The sequence below is a fragment of the Apteryx mantelli genome, chromosome 38, assembly GCF_036417845.1.
Source record: "Apteryx mantelli isolate bAptMan1 chromosome 38, bAptMan1.hap1, whole genome shotgun sequence".
Classification (NCBI taxonomy): Eukaryota; Metazoa; Chordata; class Aves; order Apterygiformes; family Apterygidae; genus Apteryx; species Apteryx mantelli.
The window spans coordinates 536,901-558,980 of NC_090015.1; the positions used below are offsets into that span (position 1 = coordinate 536,901).

The window sequence follows — 22,080 nt, forward strand, 5'->3', positions numbered from 1 at the left end:
TTCCATGTCCCCAATGTCACCCAAGTCCGTGTTCTCCGTGTTCTCCCTGAGCCTCCATGTCCCTCGTGTCCCCCCCATATCCATGTCCCCCCATGACCCTCCACGTCCACGTTCTCCATATCCCCCATATCCATGTTCTCCATGACTCTCCGTGTCCCTCATGTTCCTCCGTGTCCATGACCCCGCGTGTTCCCAAGTCCATGTTCTCCATGACCCTCCATGTCCATGTTCTCCATATCCCCCATACCACGTTCTCCATGACCTTCCATGTCCCCCGTAAGTCCACGTCCTCCATGTTCCCCCACATCCACATCCACGTTCCCCCCAAGTCCTCCCTGTCCACGTCCCTCCGTGTCCCCCCATGACCCTCCATGTCCATGTTCTCCATATCCCCCATATCCATGTTCTCCATGTCCCCCATGACCCTCCGCGTCCATGTTCTCCATATCCCCCATATCCATGTCCCCCCAAGACCCTCCATGTCCATGTTCTCCATATCCCCCATATCCATGTCCCCCATGTCCATGTTCTCCACGTCCCCCATGACCCTCCATGTCCACGTCCTCCGTGTTCCCATACATCCACGTTCCCCCGAGTCCCTCCCTGTCCGTGTCCCCCCCCCCGCGTCCCCCCGCGTCCCCCCGCACCTGGCAGGCGCCGCGTCCGCCCCCCGGGGCCCCTCCGCACACCATGGTGGCCCTGGCCGGCCGCGCCAGCTCCCGCCGCCGCAGGGTGCCGTAGAGGCAGTTGCACGTGTCGGGGCTCAGCAGGTCCACGGGGGCCTTCTGCAGCGGCGACCCGGCCGGCAGCGACACTGCGGGGCCCAGGCGTCCGGGCGTCACCCTCCCCCGTGGGGACTGCCCCACGGCGTGGCGCCTCCATGGAGGACCCAGGTGTCCCGGAGCCGCCCCGTGGGGACCCACCTCCATGGGGGACCCAGGTGTCCCGGTGTCACCCCGTGGGGCACCCCGGAGGCCGGGAACCACCCCGTGGGAACCCATCTCTCCTTGGGGATCTAGGTGCCCCACAGCCACCCCGCAAGGACCCACCTCCATGGGTGGAGACCCAGGGGTCTGGGCACCACCCCACGGGGATCTGGGACTCACCGCCCCCCAGCGGGGCCCAGGCGTCCGGGACTCACCGTTCTCAGCCACGTCGCCCCAGCCGGTGACCCAGCAAGTGGTGCCGAAGGCGAAGGGGTGGCGGGGCCGGGGCAGGCAGATGGGGCCCACGCGGGGGCCCGGGACGGCTGGGGCGGCCAGGCGCACCAGCGCCAGGTCGTGGCCCCCCTCCACCCCCCGGTAGCCCTCGTGGACCACCAGGGCCGCCACGGCCCGCTCCTGCCCCCCGGCCCCCCGCAGCCGCAGCCGCCCCAGCACCGCCCGCCAATCCGACGGCTCCGACCGGCTCCCGTTGGGCCTGCGGGCGACAGGTGGGGGCGGCCCCGGCCGCGGTCTGGGGTCCCGAGGCCGGCTGGGTGCCCCCGGGGGGGGGTTCTAGGTGCCCCAAGGGGAGCTGAGTGCCCGTAAGGGTCTTGGTGCCCCTATGGGGTTCTAGGTGCCCCAAGGGGAGCTGGGCACCCCTAAGGGTCTTGGGTGCCTCTATGGGGTTCTAGGTGCCCCAAAGGGACCTGGTGCCCCTAAGGGGTTCTAGTGCCCCTAAGGGTGTTGGGTGCCCCTAAAGAGTTCTAGGTGCCCCAAGGGGAGCTGGGCACCCCTAAGGTCTTGGGTGCCTCTATGGGGTTCTAGGTGCCCCAAGGGGAGCTGGGTGCCCCTGAAGGTCTTGGGTGCCCCTAAGGGGTTCTAGGTGCCCCAAGGGGAGCTGGGTGCCCCTGAAGGTCTTGGGTGCCTCTATGGGTTCTAGGTGCCCCAAGGGGAGCTCGGCGCCCCTAAGGGTGTTGGGTGCCCCTAAGGGGTTCTAGGTGCCCCTAAGGGGTTTAGATGTCCCAAGGGGAGCTGGGCACCCCTAAGGGTGTTGGGTGCCCCTATGGGGTTCTAGGTGCCCCAAGGGGATCTGGGTGCCCCTAAGGGTGTTGGGTGCCCCTAAGGGGTTCTAGGTGCCCCAAGGGGGTCTAGGTTGCCCCAGCCCTGCTCCGGGTGCGTCAAGGGAACATAGGTGGCCCAAGGGGTTCGAGGTGCCTCTATAGGTTCTAGGTGCCTCTACGGAGCTCTAGGTGCCTCTGTGGGGCTCTAGATGCTCCAGCGGGTTCTGGGTACCCCAAGGGGTTCTGGGTGCCCCTATGGCTTCCAGAGTGCCCCAATGGGTTCCAGGTGCCCCAATGGGTTCCGGGTGCCCCAAGCGGGTCTAGGTGCCCCAACAGGACTCCAAGCGGCTTAACAGGGCCCTAGGTGCCCCGAGGGGGTTCTGGGTGCCCCAAGGTGGGTCTGGGGGTGTCCCGAGGGCCCGTGTGACCCCCCCCTCCTCCCCGGCGCCCCGTGGTCCTCGGGACTCACCCCTGGAAGCAGTGGGCGGCGGAGAGCACCCACTGGGGGGCGAGGAGGGTGCCGCCGCAGACGTGCTCGCCGCGGTGCTGCAGGCTCACCTGCCAGGGCCACTCGCCGGGGCGGGCGTCCGAGCCGCCCACCACGCGCCCCAGCTCCCGCTGCCGCCCGCACTCCGGCTCTGCGCCCGCCGGGGCGGGGCGGGGGGGGACGCACGTCAGCCCCGGACGCCTGGGCCCCATCCCCTCCCGGCTCCGGCTTGGCGGGGTGGGGTGGGGAGAGCGCCCGGACGCCTGGGCCCTTTCCCCCCCCCCCCCCAAACCCCACACCCTGCCCCACCTCTGGGTCTTGCGCCACCGGGCAGGAAACGTTTCATCAGCGCCCCGGGGGGGGGGGGGGGAAGTGGATGCCCGGACGCCTGGGCCCCTGGGGGGGGAGGGGAGGTGCCCGGACGCCTGGGCCCCTGGGGATGGAGGTGCCCGGACGCCTGGGCTCTCCACCAGCCTGGCCCCGGCCATGAGGTTTTGGGGGGTTTTGGGGGGTTTTGGGGGGCGTTTGGAGGTTCCCAGGTGGGGAGGGGCAGGAAGGGGGAGCAGCCAATGGGGAGGGGAGGTCGCCCCTCATGAATATGCGCAGGCTCATTTGCATACATCTCACCTGCCGGGGGCGTCCGGGTGGCTCCAGCCCCAAATTCAACGTCTGCGGGGCAAAAAGGGGGTCAAAGGGGGGGGGAAAACCCGCAGGTCAGAGCCGGCGACCCCCGGGGGGGCCCAGGCGTCCGGGCGGCCCCATCCCCCCCCCACCCACCTCACCCGGGGGGGGGCCCAGGCGTCCGGGAATCCCCTCCTCCCCCCCCCCCCAAGCTCCACCTCAGCAGCATCTGGGGGGGCCCAGGCGTCCGGGGGGGGCCCAGGCGTCCGGGGGGGGGGGCTCCTCCCCCAGCGCGGGGTTGTTTTGGGGTTTACAAGGGAAAAAATTCCTTCCGTCACAGCGCGTCGGAGTTTCCAGTACGACCGGTCAGGTGGGTCCCTGGGGAGCCGGACGCCTGGGCCCCTCGGGAGATGCCCGGACGCCTGGGTCCCCTCAAAGCCCCCCGGACGCCTGGGCCCCTCGGGAGATGCCCGGACGCCTGGGTCCCCTCAAAGCCCCCCGGACGCCTGGGCCCCTCGGGAGATGCCCGGACGCCTGGGTCCCCTCAAAGCCCCCCGGACGCCTGGGCCCCTCGGGAGATGCCCGGACGCCTGGGTCCCCTCAAAGCCCCCCGGACGCCTGGGCCCCTCGGGAGATGCCCGGACGCCTGGGTCCCCTCAAAGCCCCCCGGACGCCTGGGCCCCTCGGGGAGATGCCCGGACGCCTGGGCCCCCTCAAAGCCCCCCGGACGCCTGGGCCCCTCGGGAGATGCCCGGACGCCTGGGCCCCCTCAAAGCCCCCCGGACGCCTGGGCCCCTCGGGAGATGCCCGGACGCCTGGGTCCCCTCAAAGCCCCCGGACGCCTGGGCCCCTCGGGAGATGCCCGGACGCCTGGGTCCCCTCAAAGCCCCCCGGACGCCTGGGCCCCTCGGGGAGATGCCCGGACGCCTGGGCCCCCTTAAAGCCCCCCGGACGCCTGGGCCCCTCGGGAGATGCCCGGACGCCTGGGCCCCCTTAAAGCTGCCCGGACGCCTGGGCCCCTCGGGAGATGCCCGGACGCCTGGGCCCCCTTAAAGCCCCCCGGACGCCTGGGCCCCTCGGGAGATGCCCGGACGCCTGGGTCCCCTCAAAGCCCCCCGGACGCCTGGGCCCCTCGGGGAGATGCCCGGACGCCTGGGCCCCCTTAAAGCCCCCCGGACGCCTGGGCCCCTCGGGAGATGCCCGGACGCCTGGGCCCCCTTAAAGCTGCCCGGACGCCTGGGCCCCTCGGGAGATGCCCGGACGCCTGGGCCCCCTTAAAGCCCCCCGGACGCCTGGGCCCCTCGGGAGATGCCCGGACGCCTGGGCCCCCTCAAAGCCCCCCGGACGCCTGGGCCCCTCGGGAGATGCCCGGACGCCTGGGCCCCCTCAAAGCCCCCCGGACGCCTGGGCCCCTCGGGAGATGCCCGGACGCCTGGGCCCCCTCAAAGCCCCCCGGACGCCTGGGCCCCTCGGGAGATGCCCGGACGCCTGGGCCCCCTTAAAGCCCCCCGGACGCCTGGGCCCCTCGGGAGATGCCCGGACGCCTGGGCCCCCTCAAAGCCCCCCGGACGCCTGGGCCCCTCGGGAGATGCCCGGACGCCTGGGCCCCCCCACGACGCTCACGGGCGAGCAGCAGGAGCAGGAGGGCGCCGCGGCGGCGCATCGTCCCGCGTCCACGCGCGTCCGTCCGTGCCGTCATCCCGCGTCCGTCCGTCTGTCCGCGTCCGTCCGTCTGTCCGCGTCCATCCGGCGTCTCGGCCCGGATCCGGCTTTAACCCCCTGCACTTGCCCCCGGGGGGGGGGGGGGGCAACCGGAGCCGCCCCGACCTGCCCCCGCCGGCCCCGCCCGCCCGGACGCCTGGGCCCCCGGGGAGCGTTTGGGGCCCCGGACGCCTGGGCCCCTGCGGGGGGGCAGGATGGGGGGGTGGGGGGGGGGGTCCCGGGACACAGATGCTGCCCCCTCCCCCACCCCCCACCCCAGGGTGACCCGGACGCCTGGGCCCCCCCCGGGGGGGGGGGTGATGACTGTGCCGGGGTGCCGGGGGGGGGGCCATTACTCACCCCCCCCATCCGGTGTTTTGGGGGGGGGGAGGGGAAGGGCCCAGGCGTCCGGGGAGGCCCCTCCCCCCCACACACCTCCCCGCTGCCCCTCCCCCCTCCCCAGGGGCCCAGGCGTCCGGCCCCCCCCCCCGCCCCGTGGGAGGGGGAAACCCCGATGATGGGGGAGGGGCAGCACCCTGTTCCCGGGGGGGGAGGGTGAGAGGGCGGGGCCTGGGAGGAAGGGGGCGGGGCTCTGCGGCCTGGCTTGAACCGGGGCTGGGGGGGGGCCCGGACGCCTGGGCCCCCGGAAATGGGGGGGTTGGAGGGGGCTTGTGGGGGGGGGGTTCCCCGGACACCTGGGTCCCCCGGGGGGGGGGGGAGGGGAGGGGCCCGGACGCCTGGGTCCCCCCAGAATTGGGGGGGTCCCCCAAATTTTGGGGGGGGAGGGGGGTCCCCGAACTCCTGGGTCCCCCCAAACCTCACGGCTCCCCCCTTCCCCCCCCCCCCGCCTCGGACTACATCCCCCAGCAGCCCTCGCGGCCGCGCACCAATGGGAGCGCGGGCTGAGGCGGGGGGGCGGGCCGGAGGGAGCCCTTATGACGGGCGGCGGCGGCGGCCAATGGGAGCGCGGGCTGAGGCGAGGGGCGGGCGGTGACACCCCTGGGGCGGGGCGCGGCGGGAGGCGAGGGCCAATGAGGCGGCGAGGGGCGGCCCGGAGGGGGGACCTTTATGACGGGCGGCGGTGGCGCCCAATAGAAGCGCGGGCTGAGGCGGGTGGGCGGGCCGCAGGGAGCCCTTATGACGGCCGGCGGCGGCGGCCAATAGGAGCGCGGGCTGAGGCGAGGGGGTGGGGCAATGACGCCCCTGGGGCGGGGCGCAGCGGGAGGCGAGGGCCAATGAGGCGGCGAGGGGCGGGCCGGAGGGGGGACCTTTATGACGGGCGGCGGCGGCGGCGGCCAATAGGAGCGCGGGCTGAGGCGAGGGGGTGGGGCGGTGACGCCCCTGGGGCGGGGCGCGGCGGGAGGCGAGGGCCAATGGGGGCCGCGGGGGCGGGGCCGGGCGGCGGCATGGCGGCGCGCGCGGCGCTGTGCGCGGCGGGTCTCGCGCTCTCCCTCTACGCGCTGCACGTGGAGCGCGCGCACGCCCGCGACCCGCGGTACCGCGCCGCCTGCGACCTGGCGCCCGCCGTGTCCTGCTCGCGCGTGTTCGCCTCGCGGTGAGCGGGGGGGGGGCGGGGCAGGCACCGGCCGGGGGGGGGGTTTGCATTGCACCGGGGGTTGCATTGCACCGGGGTTCGCTTTGCATTGCACCGGGCATTGCATTGCACCGGGGGGGGGGGGGTCTTGCATTGCACCGGGGGTTGCGTTGCACCGGGGGTTCCATTGCATTGCACCGGGGGGGGGGGTCCTGCTTTGCATTGCACCGGGGGTTGCGTTGCACCGGGGGGGGGTCTCGCGTTGCACCGGGGGTTGCATTGCATTGCACCAGGGTTCGCTTTGCATTGTACCGGGGGTGGCATTGCATTGCACGGGGGGGGTCCTGCTTTGCGTTGCACCGGGGTTCGCTTTGCATTGCACCGGGGGTGGCATTGCACCGGGCATTGCATTGCATTGCACCGGACGTTGCATGCAGCGGGGATTGCACTGCACCGGAGAGGGGGGGGGGACGGGACGGTGACAGTGACGGTGACGGTGACATTGCACCAGGATTCGCATTGCAGCGGGGCATTTGCACACGCCGGGGTTTGTGCGGTGCCGGGAAGCGCGTCGCAACCCGCGGGGCATCGGCCCCGGACGCCTGGGCCCCCCCTTCCCCCCCCCCCCCGCGGCCTTGGCCCCGGTGTAAACACGGCCACGTTGCAGGGGGCGGGACCGCGACCGCCCACCCGGAAACGCATCATCATCGCCGGGGCCCAAAAAGCGACAAATGGCCCCAAACCCTCGGTGGGGGCGGGGCTTTGCACGGGCGGGGGCGGGGCTTGCACGGGCCGGGGGGGGCGGGGCCTTGCACGCCCGGACGCCTGGGCCCTGACGTCCCCCCCAAACCCCCCGGCCGCAGGTGGGGCCGAGGCTTCGGGCTGCTCGAGGGGCTCGTGGGCCGCGACAGCGTCCTCAACCAGCCCAACAGCGTCTACGGCGCCGCCTTCTACCTGCTGCAGGGGCTGCTGGGTGGGTGCCGGCGGCCGGGACCCCCCCGGGGGCAGTTGGGAGACCTCAGGAACCCCATAGGGGTGGTGGGAGACCTCAGGACCCACATATGGGTGGTTGGGAGATCTTGGGAGCCCCATGGGGGTGGTTGGGTGGCCCCAGGACCTCGATAGGGGTGGTTGGGTGCCCCTGGGACCCCCATATGGGTGGTTGGGAGACCTCAGGAGCCCCATGGGGGTGGTGGGAGACCTCAAGACCTCCATAGGGGTGGTTGGGTGCCACCAGGACCCACATAGGGGTGGTTGGGTGCCCCTGGGAGCCCCGTATGGGTGGTTGGGAGACCTCAGGAGCCCCATGGGGGTGGTTGGGTGCCCTCAAGACCTCCGTAGGGGTGGTTGGGTGGCCCCAGGACCTCGTATGGGTGGTTGGGTGCCCCTGGGACCCACATATGGGTGGTTGGGTGCCCCCAGGACCTCCATGGGGATGGTTAGATGCTTTCAAGACCCCCATGGGGGTGGTTGGGTGCCCCTGGGAGCCCCGTATGGGTGGTTGGGTGGCCCCAGGACCCACATATGGGTGGTTGGAGACCTCAGGACCTCCATAGGGGTGGTTGGGTGCCCCTGGGAGCCCCATGGGGGTGGCTGGGAGACCTCAGGACCTCCATGGGGATGGTTGGATGCCCTCAAGACCTCCATAGGGGTGGTTGGGTGCCCCCAGGATCTCCATGGGGGTGGTTGGGTGCCACCAGGACCCACATAGGGGTGGTTGGGTGCCCCCAGGACCCCCATATGGGTGGTTGGGTGCCCTCAAGACCCCCATATGGGTGGTTGGGTGCCACCGGGACCCACATAGGGGTGGTTGGGTGCCCCCAGGACCCACATATGGGTGGTTGGGTGCCCCCAGGACCTCCACAGGGGTGGTTGGGTGCCACCAGGACCTTGTATGGGTGGTTGGGTGCCCTCAAGACCCCCATGGGGGTGGTTGGGTGGCCCCAGGACCTCGTATGGGTGGTTGGGTGCCACCAGGATCTCCATGGGGGTGGTTGGGTGCCATCAGGACCCACATAGGGGTGGTTGGGTGCCCTCAAGACCTCCATAGGGGTGGCTGGGTGCCCCCAGGATCTCCATGGGGGTGGTTGGGAGCCCCATATGGGTGTTTGGGTGCCGCCGGGAGCCCCGCGTGGGCCCATGGGCGCCCCGGCAGCCCCTAACCTGTGTCCCATCCCCCCCCCCCCCCCGGCAGGCCCGGTGCGGGGCCGGGCGGCGGCGGCGGCGCTGGCGCTGAGCTCGGCGCTGGCGGCGGCCGCCTCGCTCTACCTGGCGGCGGTGCTGCTCTTCGGCCTCGGCGACTTCTGCCTCGTCTGCGCCGCCACCTACGGCCTCAACGGGCTCCTGCTGCGGCTCAACCTGCGCCGCTGGCGCCGCCTCCGCGCGCCCCCCTGACCCCCAATAAAGGCGGCGGCGGGGGGGGGGGAGGGTGGGGCGAGGGGGGCCCAGGCGTCCGGGCGCCCCCCCCCCCCCCGCCCCCTTCCCCCGCACCAGCGACAGTGCGCGGTGGAGACTCGTTTGCGCGACAAGGGGGCCCAGGCGTCCGGGGGAACCTATATCCTGCCCCCAACGAGGGGCCCAGGCGTCCGGGGAGCCTGTGCTGACCCCCGCGAGGGGCCCAGGCGTCCGGGGGAACCTATATCCCGCCCCCAATGAGGGGCCCAGGCGTCCGGGGGACCCATATTCCCCCCCCCAACAAGGGGCCCAGGCGTCCAGGGAGCCTGTTCTGACCCCTGCAAGGGGCCCAGGCATCCGGGGGAACCTATATCCTGCCCCCAACAAGGGGCCCAGGCGTCCGGGAACCCCATATTCCCCCCCCCCCCCACTAGGGGCCCAGGCGTCCGGCCCCCTCCGGACTCCTCCCCCCGTTTCCGGACTCCATTTCCCATCGCGCTTTGCGCGCCCGCTCCCTTCCCCTCCCCGTTCCCGTCGTCCCCCGCGCGCCGCCGCGGCGCCCGCCGGGAGCTATAGTCCGCCTCGGAGGGGGGGGAAGAGAAAGGGGGCGGGGCGGGCCGCGCTTCCCGGCGGCCCCCGCGCGCGCCTGCGCACTGCGGCCGAGGGAAGGGGCGGGGCCTCCGCTGCTCCGCCCCCCCCCTCGGGGGCGCCTCGGTGGCTCGCGCCGGCGGCGGTGAGCGGGCGGGAGGGGGGAGGGGCGGGACGTACCATTGTTGCGGGGGGGAGGGGCGGAGCCATTGTTTCGCCCCGGAGGAGGGGGAGGGGTCGGGCGGAACCATCGTGCGGGGGCGCCGCGGCCCCGCCGGGGCGGGGGGGGGAGGGAGGGGGGGGCGGCTCGGACGCCTGGGTCCGCGGCCTGGTGAGTGGGGTGACGGCGGCGGCGGGACCCGGACGCCTGGGCCCCCCTGGGGGCGGGGGAGGGGGGGGGACTCGGACGCCTGGGCCCACTCGGGGTGGGGGGGGAGGAGAGGGGAGGGAGGCGCGTGATCCCGTGTGGGCGTTTGGGGGGAGGCCCCGGACGCCTGGGCCCCCGGTAGAGATGTAGGGGGTTCTCGGACGCCTGGGCCCCCCCCGTGGAGGTGGGGGGGCCCGGACGCCTGGGCCCCCTGTTGAGGGGGGGGGGCCCGGACGCCTGGGCCCCTTGGTGGGGGCGGGGGTCCCCGGACGCCTGGGCCCCGCGCCGGGACGTCCTAACCCCGTGGCGCTCGGTGACCTCCAAACCGCAAACGCCGCTGGCGGGGGGGACGCGGGGACACGGTGCCAGGTCCTGCCCCGCTGGCAGCGGGCCCAGGCGTCCGGGCGGCCTCGCGCCACCCCGCTGTGGCGCGGGGCCCAGGCGTCCGGGCAGCCTTGTGCTTCCCGCAGGGCCCAGGCGTCCGGGCGGCTTCGCGCCTCCTGCCACAGGCAGGAAGGGACCCAGGCGTCCGGGCGCGAGGGGCCCAGGTGTCCGGGCAGGGAAGGGCCCAGGTGTCCGGGCGGGAAGGGACCAGGCGTCCAGGCGGGAAGGGACCAGGCGTCTGGGTGGGAAGGGACCCAGGCGTCCGGGCGGGAAAGGACCCAGGTGTCCGGGTGGGAAGGGGCCCAGGCGTCCGGGCGGGAAGGGGCCCAGGCGTCCGGGCGCGGGGGGCCCAGGCGTCCGGGCGCGTCGGGGGCTGCTCGGGACGCTGCCCCCCAGGCGATGCTGCGGCGGGTGCTGGCCCCTCCCCGGGGGCCCCCGGCGCTGCCCCCCCGCCCCGTCTCCCGCTCCGCCGCCGACCAGCACCCGCCCGACCTGGCCCGCGAGCGCTCCAAGACCGTCGCCTCCTTCTACAACCAACCCGCCATCGACGCCGCCGCCGAGAAGGTGGGACCGGGGGGGCCCAGGCGTCCGGGAGGGGACGGGACGGGACGGGGCCCAGGCGTCCGGGTGACCGCCCCGCCCCCGCTGCTTCCCCGCAGCCCTCGGTGCGCCTGACGCCCACCACCATGTTGTACTCGGGGCGCTCGCAGGACGGCAGCCACATCCTGGTGAGCCCGGGGGCCCCGGCGTCCGGGGGGTCGGGGGGGCCCAGGCGTCCGGGAGGGGCCCAGGAGTCCGGGAGGGGCCCTGGCGTCCGGGGGGTCGGGGGGGCCCAGGTGTTCGGGAGGGGCCCAAGTGTCTGGGAGGGACCTGGGTGTCCAGGTGCCTGGAGGGGCCCAGGCGTCCGGGAGGGGCCCAGGCGTCCGGGGGGGCCCAGGCGTCCGGGAAGGGCCCAGGCGTCTGGGTGGCGGGAGGGGCCCAGGCGTCCGGGGGGGCCCAGGCGTCCGGGTGGAGGGACCCAGGCGTCTGCCCCCCCCCCGCAGAAAAGCGCCCGCTACCTGCACCACGAGCTGCCGGTGCGAATCGCCCATCGCATCAAGGGCTTCCGCAGCCTCCCCTTCATCATCGGCTGCAACCCCACCATCCTGCACGTGGTGCGTCCCGCGGGGCCCAGGCGTCCGGGAGGGGCCCAGGCGTCCGGGAAGGGCCCAGGCGTCCGGGAGGGACCTGGGTGTCTGGGGGGGCCCAGGCGTCCGGGAGGGGACCCAGGCATCCGGGAGGGGCCCAGGTGTCCGGGAAGGGCCCAGGCGTCCGGGAGGGGCCCAGGCATCCGGGAGGGACCTGGGTGTCTGGAGGGGCCCAGGCGTCCGGGAGGGGACCCAGGCGTCCGGAGGGGCCCAGGCGTCCGGGAGGGGCCCAGGCGTCCGGGGGGGGCCCAGGCGTCCGGGAGGGGCCCAGGCGTCCGGGATGGGCCCAGGTGTCCGGGAGGGGCCCAGGAGTCCGGGAGGGACCCAAATGTCCAGGTGGGGCCCAGGCGTCCGGGCAGAGGGGCCCAGGTGTTTAGGTCATGGGGTGCCCAGGTGTCCTGTGTGGGAGGGGCCCAGGCATCCGGGAGGGATCCAGGTGTCCAGGGCAGGAAGGGGCCCAGGCGTCCGGGTTGGGGGGGAGGATTCAGGTGTCTGGGATGGGAAGGGGCCCAGGCGTCCGGGTTGCGGGGGAGGATTCAGGTGTCCGGGGCAGGAAGGGGCCCAGGCGTCCGGGAGGGACCCAGGTGTCCGGGGCAGGAAGGGGCCCAGGCGTCCGGGAGGGGCCCAGGCGTCCGGGGCGGGAAGGGGCCCAGGCGTCCGGGCGCTGACGCCCCCCCCCAGCACAAGCTCTACATTCGGGCGTTCCAGAAGCTCAGCGAGTTCCCGCCCGTGAGTGTCGCCGCCCCCCGCGCGGGCTCCCGCGTCCCCTTGTCACCCCCTGTGTCACCTCCGTGTCACCCGTGTCCTCTTGTCCCCTCCGTGTCACCCGTGTCCCTGTGTCACCCCTATGTCACCTCTATTCCTGTGTCACCCGTGTTTCCTTGTCGGCCTCGTGTCACCCCCGTCCTTGTGTCACCCCTGGGTGTCCTGTGTCCTCGTGTCACCCGCATCCCTGTGTTGCCTGTGTCCCCTCGTCACCCCCGGGCGTCCTGTCCCCGTGGGCTGTGCCACGTCCCTGTGTCACCTGCGTCCATGTGTCACCACCGGGCTTTGTCCCCAGCGTGGGGTGACGAGGTCTGGTCCCGCTCCCTGGTGTCCTCGTGTGTCCCCAACGTCCCCGTGTCCCCCCCGGTGTCCTTGTGTCCCCAATGTCCCCAGATCCAGGGGGACAGTGACGAGGCCTGGAACTGCTCCCCGGTGTCCCATGTCCCCCTGGTGTCCCCAGTGTCCCCCCCGGTGTCCCCAACGTGTCCCCAGATCCAGGGGGGCAGCGACGAGGCCCGGTGTCCCCCCCCGGTGTCCCCATGTCCCCCCCAACGTGTCCCCAGATCCAGGGGGCAGTGACGAGGCCCGGTGTCCCCCCCGGTGTCCCCAATGTCCCCAACGTGTCCCCATGTCCCCAATGTCCCCAGATCCAGGGGGGCAGCGACGAGGCCCGGTGTCCCCATGTCCCCCCCAGTGTCCCTGGTGTCCCCAACGTGTCCCCAATGTCCCCAGATCCAGGGGGGCAGCGACGAGGCCCGGTGTCCCCATGTCCCCCCCAGTGTCCCTGGTGTCCCCAACATGTCCCCAATGTCCCCAGATCCAGGGGGGCAGCGACGAGGCGCGGTGTCCCCATGTCCCCCCCAGTGTCCCTGGTGTCCCCAACGTGTCCCCAATGTCCCCAGATCCAGGGGGGCAGCGACGAGGCCCGGTGTCCCCCCCGGTGTCCCCAATGTCCCCCCCAATGTCCCCAGATCCAGGGGGGCAGCGACGAGGCCCGGTGTCCCATGTCCCCCCCAGTGTCCCTGGTGTCCCCAACGTGTCCCCAATGTCCCCAGATCCAGGGGGCAGCGACGAGGCCGGTGTCCCCATGTCCCCCCAGTGTCCCTGGTGTCCCCAACGTGTCCCCAATGTCCCCAGATCCAGGGGGGCAGCGACGAGGCCCGGTACTGCGCGCTGGTGCGGCAGCTGCTGGACGACCACAAGGACGTGGTGACGCTGCTGGCCGAGGGGCTGCGCGAGAGCCGCCGCCACATCCAGGTGCCGCCCGCGGGGGGGGGGGGGACGCGCTGGGGGGGGGGGACCGGCGCCCGGACGCCTGGGCCCCGCAGGACGAGGGGGGGGGACGTGGGGGGGGGACAGTCCCCGGACACCTGGGCCCCGCAGGACGAGGGGCTGCTGCGGCTCTTCCTGGACAAGACGCTGACGTCGCGGCTCGGCATCCGCATGCTGGCGAGTCACCACCTGGCCCTGCACGAGGACAAGGTGCCCCGCGGCATGCTGGGATACCGGCGGGGGGGGGAAACGGCGACCCCGGGGCATCATGGGATGTGGGAGGAGCCTCGGGGAGGAGAGGATACGGGGGAGACCCAGGGCATCATGGGTATGGGGGGGCACCCGGTGCATGCTGGGATAGGGGAGGAAGCCCAGGGGAAGATGGGATATGGGGGGGCCCATGGCATCATGGGATACAGGGGGACCTGGGGGGCATCATGGGATACAGGGAGGAAGCCCAGGGGAGGATGGGATACAGGGGGGACCCACAGCATCGTGGGATACAGGGGGACCCATGGCATTGTGGGATATGGGGAGGGGCCTGCGGCATTGTGGGATAGAGGGAGGCACCCTGGAGAAAGATGAGCTTTGGGGGGGAGGAGCCCCAGGGCATGCTGGGATAGTGGGGGGGCCTGGGGCATCATGGGATGCATGGGGGACCCCATGGGGCACTGTGGGATAGGGGAGGAGCCCTGGGGGAGGAGAGGAGATGGGGGGGATCCCAGGGCATCATGGGATACAGGAGAGCCCCACAGGGGGATGCTGGGATAGAGGAGGACTCTGCAGGGGGATGCTGGGATAGGAGAGAACCTGGGTGGGGGGGGAATGCTGAGGTATTGGAGCAGGGGATGCTGGGATAGCAGAGCAGGGCAGGTTGGGATAGGGGAGGATCTCCATGTGGGGGATGCTGGGATACAGGAGGACCCTGTGTGGGGGATGCTGGGATACAGGAGAACCCCGCAGGGGATGCTGGGATAGAGGAGGACCCTGTGGGGGGATGCTGGGATAGAGGAGGACCCCGCAGGGGATGCTGGGATAGGGGAGGACCCCGGGGGGGGTCGGGGGGCACCGCCAAGGCCCCTCACCACCATCTTCCCCCCCCCCAGCCCGACTTCGTGGGCATCATCTGCACCCGCCTGTCGCCCAAGAAGATCATCGAGAAGTGGGTCGACTTCTCCCGGTGAGGCGGCCGGGGCGGGTGACGCCGGGTGACGCGGGCCGGGTGGGTGACGCCGGGTGGGTGACGCCGGGTGGGTGACGCCGGCAGGCGGCTGTGCGAGCACCAGTACGGCAACGCGCCGCGCGTGCGGGTCAACGGCCACGTCGCCGCCCGCTTCCCCTTCATTCCGATGCCGCTCGACTACATCCTGCCCGAGCTGCTCAAGAACGCCATGAGGTGACGCCTCCTCCCCCTCCTCCCCGGGGCTATGGGGGGCTATGGGGGGGCTATGGGGCTGGGGGGGGCTATGGGGGGTCTATGGGGCTGGGGGAGCTATTGGGGGTCTATGGGGGGGCCTGTGGGGCTGGGGGGGGCTATGGGGGGGTTGTGGGGCTGGGGGGGGCTATGGGGGGTCTAGGGGGGATCTAGGGGGCTGGGGGGGGCTATGAGGCATCTATGGGGCTGGGGGTACTATGGGGGGCCGGGGGGGCTATTGGGGGTCTATGGGGCTGGGGGGGCTATAGGGGGCTGGGGGGGTCTATTGGGGGTCTATGGGGCTGGGGGGGCTATGGGGCATCTATGGGGCTGGGGGGGGCTATTGGCAGTTTATGGGGCTGGGGGGGGCTATGGGGGGCTATGGGGCTGGGGGGGGCTATGAGACTGAGAGGGGGCTATGGGGGGGCTGTGGGGCGGGGGGGGTCTATGGGGGGGCCGGTCAGGGTCCTCTGGGGCCGTAAAGGGGAGATTTGGGGCTGGGGAAGGGGCTTCGGGGGCTGCGCGGGGCCGGAGAAGGGCACGTATGGGGCCTGGGGGGGGGGGGTAACGGGGTGTATAGGGGGCTATAGGGGGGGTTGGGGGGCAGATGGGGGGGTCACGGAGAGACCCGGGGGGGGGGGCAGCAAGCGCCTCTACGGGGCTGGAGCGGGGGACGGATATAGGGTGGGGGGAGAAAGCCGGGGGGGCTATAGGGGGCTATAGGGGGTCTGGGGGGGGCTATAGGGGCCATAAGGTGACGGCGGCGGCCGGGGGGGGGTCGCAGGGCCACCATGGAGTCGCACCTCGACACCCCCTACAACGTCCCCGACATCGTCGTCACCATCGCCAACAACGACATCGACATCGTCATACGGTACCGCCGGGGGGGGGGGGTCCGGGGGGTCCCCGTGTCCCCATGTCCCCTCTGTGTCCCCCCCCATGTCCCCGAGGTGGCCTTATTTATGGGGGGGGGTCCCTGGGGCGTCCCCGTGTCTGTCCCCCCCCATGTCCCCATGATGTCCCCCGCATCCCCCTCTGTGTCCCCACGTCCCCCCTGTGTCCTCCTCTGTGTCCCCACATCCTTTGTGTCCCTGCGTCCCTGCAGGATTTCGGACCACGGCGGTGGCATCCCCAGGGTGTCCCCACGTCCCCCGTGTCCCCGCGATGTCCCCCACATCCCCGCGTCCCCACAGGATCTCGGACCGGGGCGGGGGGATCCCCATGTCCCCCCCCATGTCCCCACGATGTCCCTACATCTCCGTGACTCCACAATGTCCCCCATGATGTCCCCACAGTGTCCCCACAGGATCCCGGGCCGTGGCGGGGGGATGCCCAGGGTCTCCCCATGTGTCTGTGTCACCACGATGTCCCCCATGTCCCCTATGTCCCTACGATGTCCCCATGTTTCCATGTCCCCCCCATGTCCCCACAGTGTCCCCGCATCCCCTCAGGATCTCGGACCGGGGCGGGGGCATCCCCAGGGCGTCCCCATGTCCCCACGATGTCCCCACAGTGTCCCCGCATCCCCTCAGGATCTCGGACCGGGGCGGGGGCATCCCCAGGGCGTCCCCATGTCTCCACGATGTCCCCACGTCCCTTGTGTCCCCACAGTGTCCCCCATGTCCCCACGGCATCCCCGCAGGATCTCGGACCGGGGCGCTGGGATCCTCATGTCCCCTCTGTGTCTCCTCCATGTCCCCACATCCCCCGTGTCCCCACGGTGTCCCTGCAGGAACTCAGACCGGGGCAGGGGCATCCCCACGATGTCCCCATGTCCCCGTGTCCCCATGATGTCCCCCCACGTGTCCCCGCAGGATCTCAGACCGGGGCGGGGGGATCCCCAGGGTCTCTCCGTGTCCATGTGTCCCCCCCGTGTCCCCACGATGTCCCCGCAATGTCCCCGTGTGTCCCCGCAGGATCTCGGACCGCGGCGGGGGGATCCCCAGGGCGTCCCCATATCCCCACGATGTCCCCACGTTTCCGTGTCCCCCCCCATGTCCCCACGTCCCCCGTGTCCCCACGATGTCCCCCACGTCCCCATGTCCCCGCAGGATCTTGGAGCGGGGCAGGGGCATCCCCAGGGTCTCCCTGTGTCCCCATGTCCCCTGTGTCTCCACGATGTCCCCCACGTCCCTGTGTCCCTGCGGGATCTCAGACTGGGGCGGGGGCATCCCCAGGGCGTCCCCGTGTCCCAACGATGTCCCCCCTGTGTCCCCGCAGGATCTTGGACCACGGCGGGGGGATCCCTAGGGTCTCCCCATGTCTCCCCCATGTCTCTGTGTCCCCACGATGTCCCCCCCGTGTGTCCCCGCAGGATCTCAGACCGTGGCAGGGGGATCCCTAGAGTGTCCCCGTGTCCCCCCCCATGTTCTGGTGTCCCTGTGTCCCCGCAGGATCTCGGACCTTGGCAGGAAGATCCTCATGTCCCACCCACGTCCCCATGGTGTCCCCCATGGTGTCCCTGTGTCCCCGCAGGATCTTGGACCGGGGCGGGGGGATCCCCAGGGTCTCCCCGTGCCCCCCGTGTCCCTGTGTCCCCCCCAACGTCCCCCCCATGTCCCCCACGATGTCCCCCCGTGCGTCCCCGCAGGATCTCGGACCGCGGCGGGGGGATCCCGCACGAGCTGCTCGACAAGGTCACCCAGTACCACTTCAGCACGGCCGAGGCGAGCGCTCAGGACCCGCGGCTGGGCGGCGCCTTGGGGCAGCTGCTGGCGCTGAGCAACCGCGGCCAGGCGGGGCCCATGCACGGGTGAGGGGACGCGCGCCGGGGGGACGCGGCGGGGGGACGCGGCGGGGGGACACGGCGGGGACACGTGGGGACGTGCCACCCGCCGCCGCAGGTTCGGCTTCGGGCTGCCGACGTCGCGCGCCTACGCCGAGTACCTGGGCGGCTCCCTGTGCCTGCAGTCGCTGCAGGGCGTCGGCACCGACGTCTACCTGCGCCTGCGCCACATCGACGGCAAGGCCGAGAGCTTCCGCATCTGAGCGCGGCCGCCCGGACGCCTGGGCCCCCTCGCCCGGATGCCTGGGCCCCCTCGCTCGGATGCCTGGGCCCCTCCCCCCCCGGGACGGGCCGCCCGAACTCCTGGGACCCTCCGGGATGGTCCCGGACGCCTGGGCCCCCTCGCTTGGACACCTGGGCCCCTCCCGGGACAGGCCACCCGGACGCCTGGGACCCTCCCAGGATGGTCCCGGACGCCTGGGCCCCCTCGCCCGGACGCCTGGGCCCTCCCGGACAGGCCGCCCGGACGCCTGGGACCCTCACCCGGACGCCTGGGCCCCTCGCCCGGACTCCTGGGCCCCTCCCGGGATGGTCCCAGACGCCTGGGCCCCCCCTGGGACGGGCCTCCCGGACTCCTGGGCCCCCACCCAGACGGCCCCGGACGCCTGGGCCCCCTCGCCCGGACGCCTGGGCCCCCTTGCCTGGACTCCTGGGCCCCTCCGGGATGGTCCCAGATGCCTGGACCCCCTCGCTCGGACGCCTGGGCCCCCTCGCCCGGATGCTGGGCCCCCCCTGGGACGAGCCGCCCGGATGCCTGGGCCCCCTTGCCTGGACGGCCCGGACGGCCCCAGATGCCTGGGCCCCTTCCAGATGGCCCCGGACGCCTGGGCCCTTCGCTCCCGGACGCCTGGGCCCCCTCGCCCCCGGATGGTCCCGGACGCCTGGGCCCCTCCCCGCCCTCACCTCCGCCACGACCGACCGCCGGGGCTGCCGCCCTCATTAAAGCTGCAGCCGCTAACGAACCCGGCGCGCGAGCGGGTTTATTTCTTTCGGGGGGGGCCCAGGCGTCCGGGCGGCTCTGTGCTGCTCTGCTCCTCCCCTCCCCCCCCCCCGGAGGGGCCCAGGCGTCCGGGGGGGGAATCGAGGTGTTAATCGGTTCTTGCCCGAATTTGCGGTGTCGTCGGGCGCTGGCTCTTCGGCTCCTCCTCCTCCTCCTGCTTGGGATCCCAGTCCTGTCCTACATGTCACCATCGTCCTCCTCAGGGTCCCGGCCTTCCTCGCCCTCGGGGTCGCCGTCATCCTCCTCGGGGTTGTCATCATCCTTGGGGTCGCCTTCGTTGTCTTTGGGGTCGCCATCATCCTCCTTGGGGTCACCTTCCTCGTCCGCAGGGTCACCTTCCTCCTCCTCCTCCTCCTCCTCCTCGGAGTCACCTTCCTCCTCGGAGTCGCCTTCCTCGTCCCTGGGGTCACCTTCCTCCTCCTTGGGGTCACCATCCTTCTCCGCGGGGTTGCGGCCTTCCTCCTCCTCCTCCTCCTCCTCCTCCTCCTCCTCCTCCTCCTCCTCGTCGTCCCCGCGGGCGCCGTCGGGGCCGGGCGGCAGCAGGGGCAGTCGGAGCGGTGGGACGGCTCGGCGTCGCGCCGGGGGTTGTAGAAATCTCGGAGGACAGAGAAGGGGACGCGTTAGCGACCGGGGGGGGGGGACAGGAGGGGACACACGTGCAGCGCCGTGCGCACGGGGGGGGGGACACGGGGGACGCGGGGGGACGCCGCCGCTCACCGTCGGGGCCGGGCTCCTCGAGGGCGGCCAGGGCGCGGAGCAGCTCGCGGCAGGCGCCGTCGTCCCCCCCGCGCCGCCAGCAGCGTCCGCAGGCGCCGGGCCCAGCGCCGCCCCCCCGGGGGCCCCAGCGCCGCCGCCTCGGCCCCGCTCAGCACCCCGGCGCCCCGCAGCCGCCCCAGCAGCGCCCGGCCCGGCGCCCGCCGCAGCCGCCGCTCCAGCGCCCGGCCCTGCGCCCGCACCGCCGCCAGCGCCGCCATCGCGCCCGGAGGGAGCGCGGAGCCGCCCAGCCCTGTACGAGACACCGGGGAATCCCCACCACGGAGCTCAGTCCTATAGGAGACACCGGGGAATCCCCACCGTGGAGCTCAGCCCTATAGGAGACACCGGGGAATCCCCACCGCGGAGCTCAACCCTATAGGAGACACCGGGGAATCCCCACCGCGGGGCTCAGCCCTATAGGAGACACCGGGGAATCCCCACCGCGGGGCTCAGCCCTATAGGAGACACCGGGGAATCCCCACCGCGGAGCTCAGCCCTATAGGAGACACCGGGGAATCCCCACCGCGGGGCTCAACCCTATAGGAGACACCGGGGAATCCCCACCGCGGGGCTCAACCCTATAGGAGACACCGGGGAATCCCCACCATGGAGCTCAGTCCTATAGGAGACACCGGGGAATCCCCACCGCGGGGCTCAGCCCTATAGGAGACACCGGGGAATCCCCACCGCGGGGCTCAGCCCTATAGGAGACACCGGGGAATCCCCACCGCGGGGCTCAACCCTATAGGAGACACCGGGGAATCCCCACCGCGGGGCTCAACCCTATAGGAGACACCGGGGAATCCCCACCGCAGAGCTCAGCCCTATAGGAGACACCGGGGAATCCCCACCGCAGGGCTCGGTCCTATAGGAGACACCGGGGAATCCCCACCGCGGGGCTCAACCCTATAGGAGACACCGGGGAATCCCCACCGCGGAGCTCAGCCCTATAGGAGACACCGGGGAATCCCCACCGCGGGGCTCAACCCTATAGGAGACACCGGGGAATCCCCACCGCGGGGCTCAGCCCTATAGGAGACACCGGGGAATCCCCACCGCGGGGCTCAACCCTATAGGAGACACCGGGGAATCCCCACCGCGGGGCTCAACCCTATAGGAGACACTGGGGAATCCCCACCGCGGAGCTCAGCCCTATAGGAGACACCGGGGAATCCCCACCGCGGGGCTCAACCCTATAGGAGACACCGGGGAATCCCCACTGCGGGGCTCAACCCTATAGGAGACACCGGGGAATCCCCACCGCGGGGCTCAGCCCTATAGGAGACACCGGAGAATCCCCACCGTGGAGCTCAACCCTATAGGAGACACCGGGGAATCCCCACCGCGGGGCTCAGCCCTATAGGAGACACCGGGGAATCCCCACCGCAGAGCTCAGCCCTATAGGAGACACCGGAGAATCCCCACCATACTATACCCTATAGAGCTCCCTACACATTGCTGGAGCCTATAGGTTCTCCATGGGCTCCCTACCCTTTACCGGACCCTATAGAGCTCCCTACATGGTGCCAGACCCTATAGATCCCCCATGGGCTCCCTACCCAGTACCAGACCCTATAGAGCTCCCTACATGGTGCCAGACCCTATAGATCCCCCATGGGCTCCCTATCCAGTACTGGACCCTATAGAGCTCCCTATATGGTGCCAGACCCTATAGATCCCCCATGGGCTCCCTACCTGGTAACGGACCCTATAGAGCTCCCTATATGGTGCCAGACCCTATAGACCCCCGCAGGCTCCCTACCTGGTAACGGACCCTATAGAGCTCCCTATATGGTGCCAGACCCTTAGATCCCCCGTGGGCTCCCTACCCAGTACCAGACCCTATAGAGCTCCCTATATGGTGCCGGACCCTATAGAACCCCCGCAGGCTCCCTACCCGGTACCGGACCCTATAGAGCTCCCTACACGGTGCCGGATCCTATAGAGCTCCCTACATGGTGCTGGACCCTATAGACCCCCTGTGGGCTCTCTAGCCGGGATCGGACCCTATAGAACCCCCACAGGCACCCTACCCGGTAACAGACCCTATAGAGCTCCCTATATGGTGCCAGACCCTATAGATCCCCGCAGGCTCCCTACCCAGTACCGGACCCTATAGAGCTCCCTATATTGTGCCAGACCCTATAGATCCCCCGCGGGCTCCCTACCCAGTACCGGACCCTATAGAGCTCCCTATATTGTGCCAGACCCTATAGATCCCCCACAGGCTCCCTACCCAGTACCGGACCCTATAGAGCTCCCTATATTGTGCCAGACCCTACAGATCCCCCGCGGGCTCCCTACCCAGTACCGGACCCTATAGAGCTCCCTATATTGTGCCAGACCCTATAGATCCCCCGTGGGCTCCCTAGCCGGGATCGGACCCTATAGACCCCCTGCGGGCTTCCTACCCCCCCATACTGGACCCTATAGACCCCCGCAGGCTCCCTACCCGGTACCGGACCCTATAGAGCTCCCTACGCGGTGCCGGACCCTATACGGGCCCCGTAGGCTCCCCCTCCCCCCCCCCCGGGGGTATTTTTAGCCCTGACATTTGGGACCGGCCAAGTCCTGGCGGGAAGGGGCGGCGGGGGGGGCTATATAGGGCGGATCTATAGCGTGGGGGGGGCTATATAGGGTGGATCTATAGTGGGGGGCTGTATAGGGCAGATCTATAGCGTGGGGGGGGCTATATAGGGCGGATCTATAGCGTGGGGGGGCTATATAGAGTGGATCTATATCATGGGGGGGCTATATAGGGTGGATCTATAGTGGGGGGCTGTATAGGGCAGATCTATAGCGTGGGGGGCTATATAGGGCGGATCTATAGCGTGGGGGGCT

At 71.5% G+C, this 22,080-nt stretch overlaps 3 protein-coding genes across 6 annotated transcripts; 2 read left to right on the plus strand and 1 right to left on the minus strand.

Annotated features, from left to right (window-relative positions):
• Positions 1-158: 158 nt before the first annotated feature.
• On the minus strand, positions 159-4,890 carry LOC136995124 (serine protease 33-like). Its single transcript, XM_067314882.1, has 5 exons — positions 4,716-4,890; positions 3,099-3,140; positions 2,454-2,622; positions 1,142-1,419; positions 159-814 (listed from the first exon to the last, which is right to left on the minus strand). Exons 1-5 carry the CDS (start codon positions 4,789-4,791, stop codon positions 159-161), a joined length of 1,221 nt encoding a protein of 406 aa, XP_067170983.1. The 5' UTR covers positions 4,792-4,890.
• A 1,279-nt stretch (positions 4,891-6,169) lies between these two features.
• On the plus strand, positions 6,170-8,746 carry VKORC1 (vitamin K epoxide reductase complex subunit 1). Its single transcript, XM_067314893.1, has 3 exons — positions 6,170-6,348; positions 7,191-7,300; positions 8,522-8,746. Exons 1-3 carry the CDS (start codon positions 6,200-6,202, stop codon positions 8,719-8,721), a joined length of 459 nt encoding a protein of 152 aa, XP_067170994.1. The 5' UTR covers positions 6,170-6,199; the 3' UTR covers positions 8,722-8,746.
• Positions 8,747-9,758: 1,012 nt separating this feature from the next.
• BCKDK (branched chain keto acid dehydrogenase kinase) lies at positions 9,759-17,767 on the plus strand. 4 transcript variants are annotated; one of them, XM_067314924.1, is made up of 13 exons: positions 9,764-9,860; positions 9,896-10,117; positions 10,367-10,624; positions 10,720-10,788; positions 11,104-11,214; positions 11,929-11,976; positions 13,150-13,269; positions 13,396-13,494; positions 14,391-14,464; positions 14,552-14,680; positions 15,483-15,572; positions 17,289-17,450; positions 17,542-17,766. In XM_067314924.1, the coding sequence occupies exons 3-13, from the start codon at positions 10,460-10,462 to the stop codon at positions 17,684-17,686; spliced, it is 1,212 nt and encodes a 403-aa protein (XP_067171025.1). In that variant the 5' UTR covers positions 9,764-9,860; positions 9,896-10,117; positions 10,367-10,459; the 3' UTR covers positions 17,687-17,766. The 4 variants fall into 4 exon arrangements, with proteins under 4 accessions (XP_067171028.1, XP_067171027.1, XP_067171025.1 ...); XM_067314927.1 differs by lacking the exons at positions 17,289-17,450; positions 17,542-17,766 and adding an exon at positions 15,892-15,997 and having other exon boundaries at positions 9,759-9,860; XM_067314926.1 differs by lacking the exon at positions 10,720-10,788 and having other exon boundaries at positions 9,762-9,860; positions 17,542-17,767.
• Positions 17,768-22,080: the final 4,313 nt, after the last annotated feature.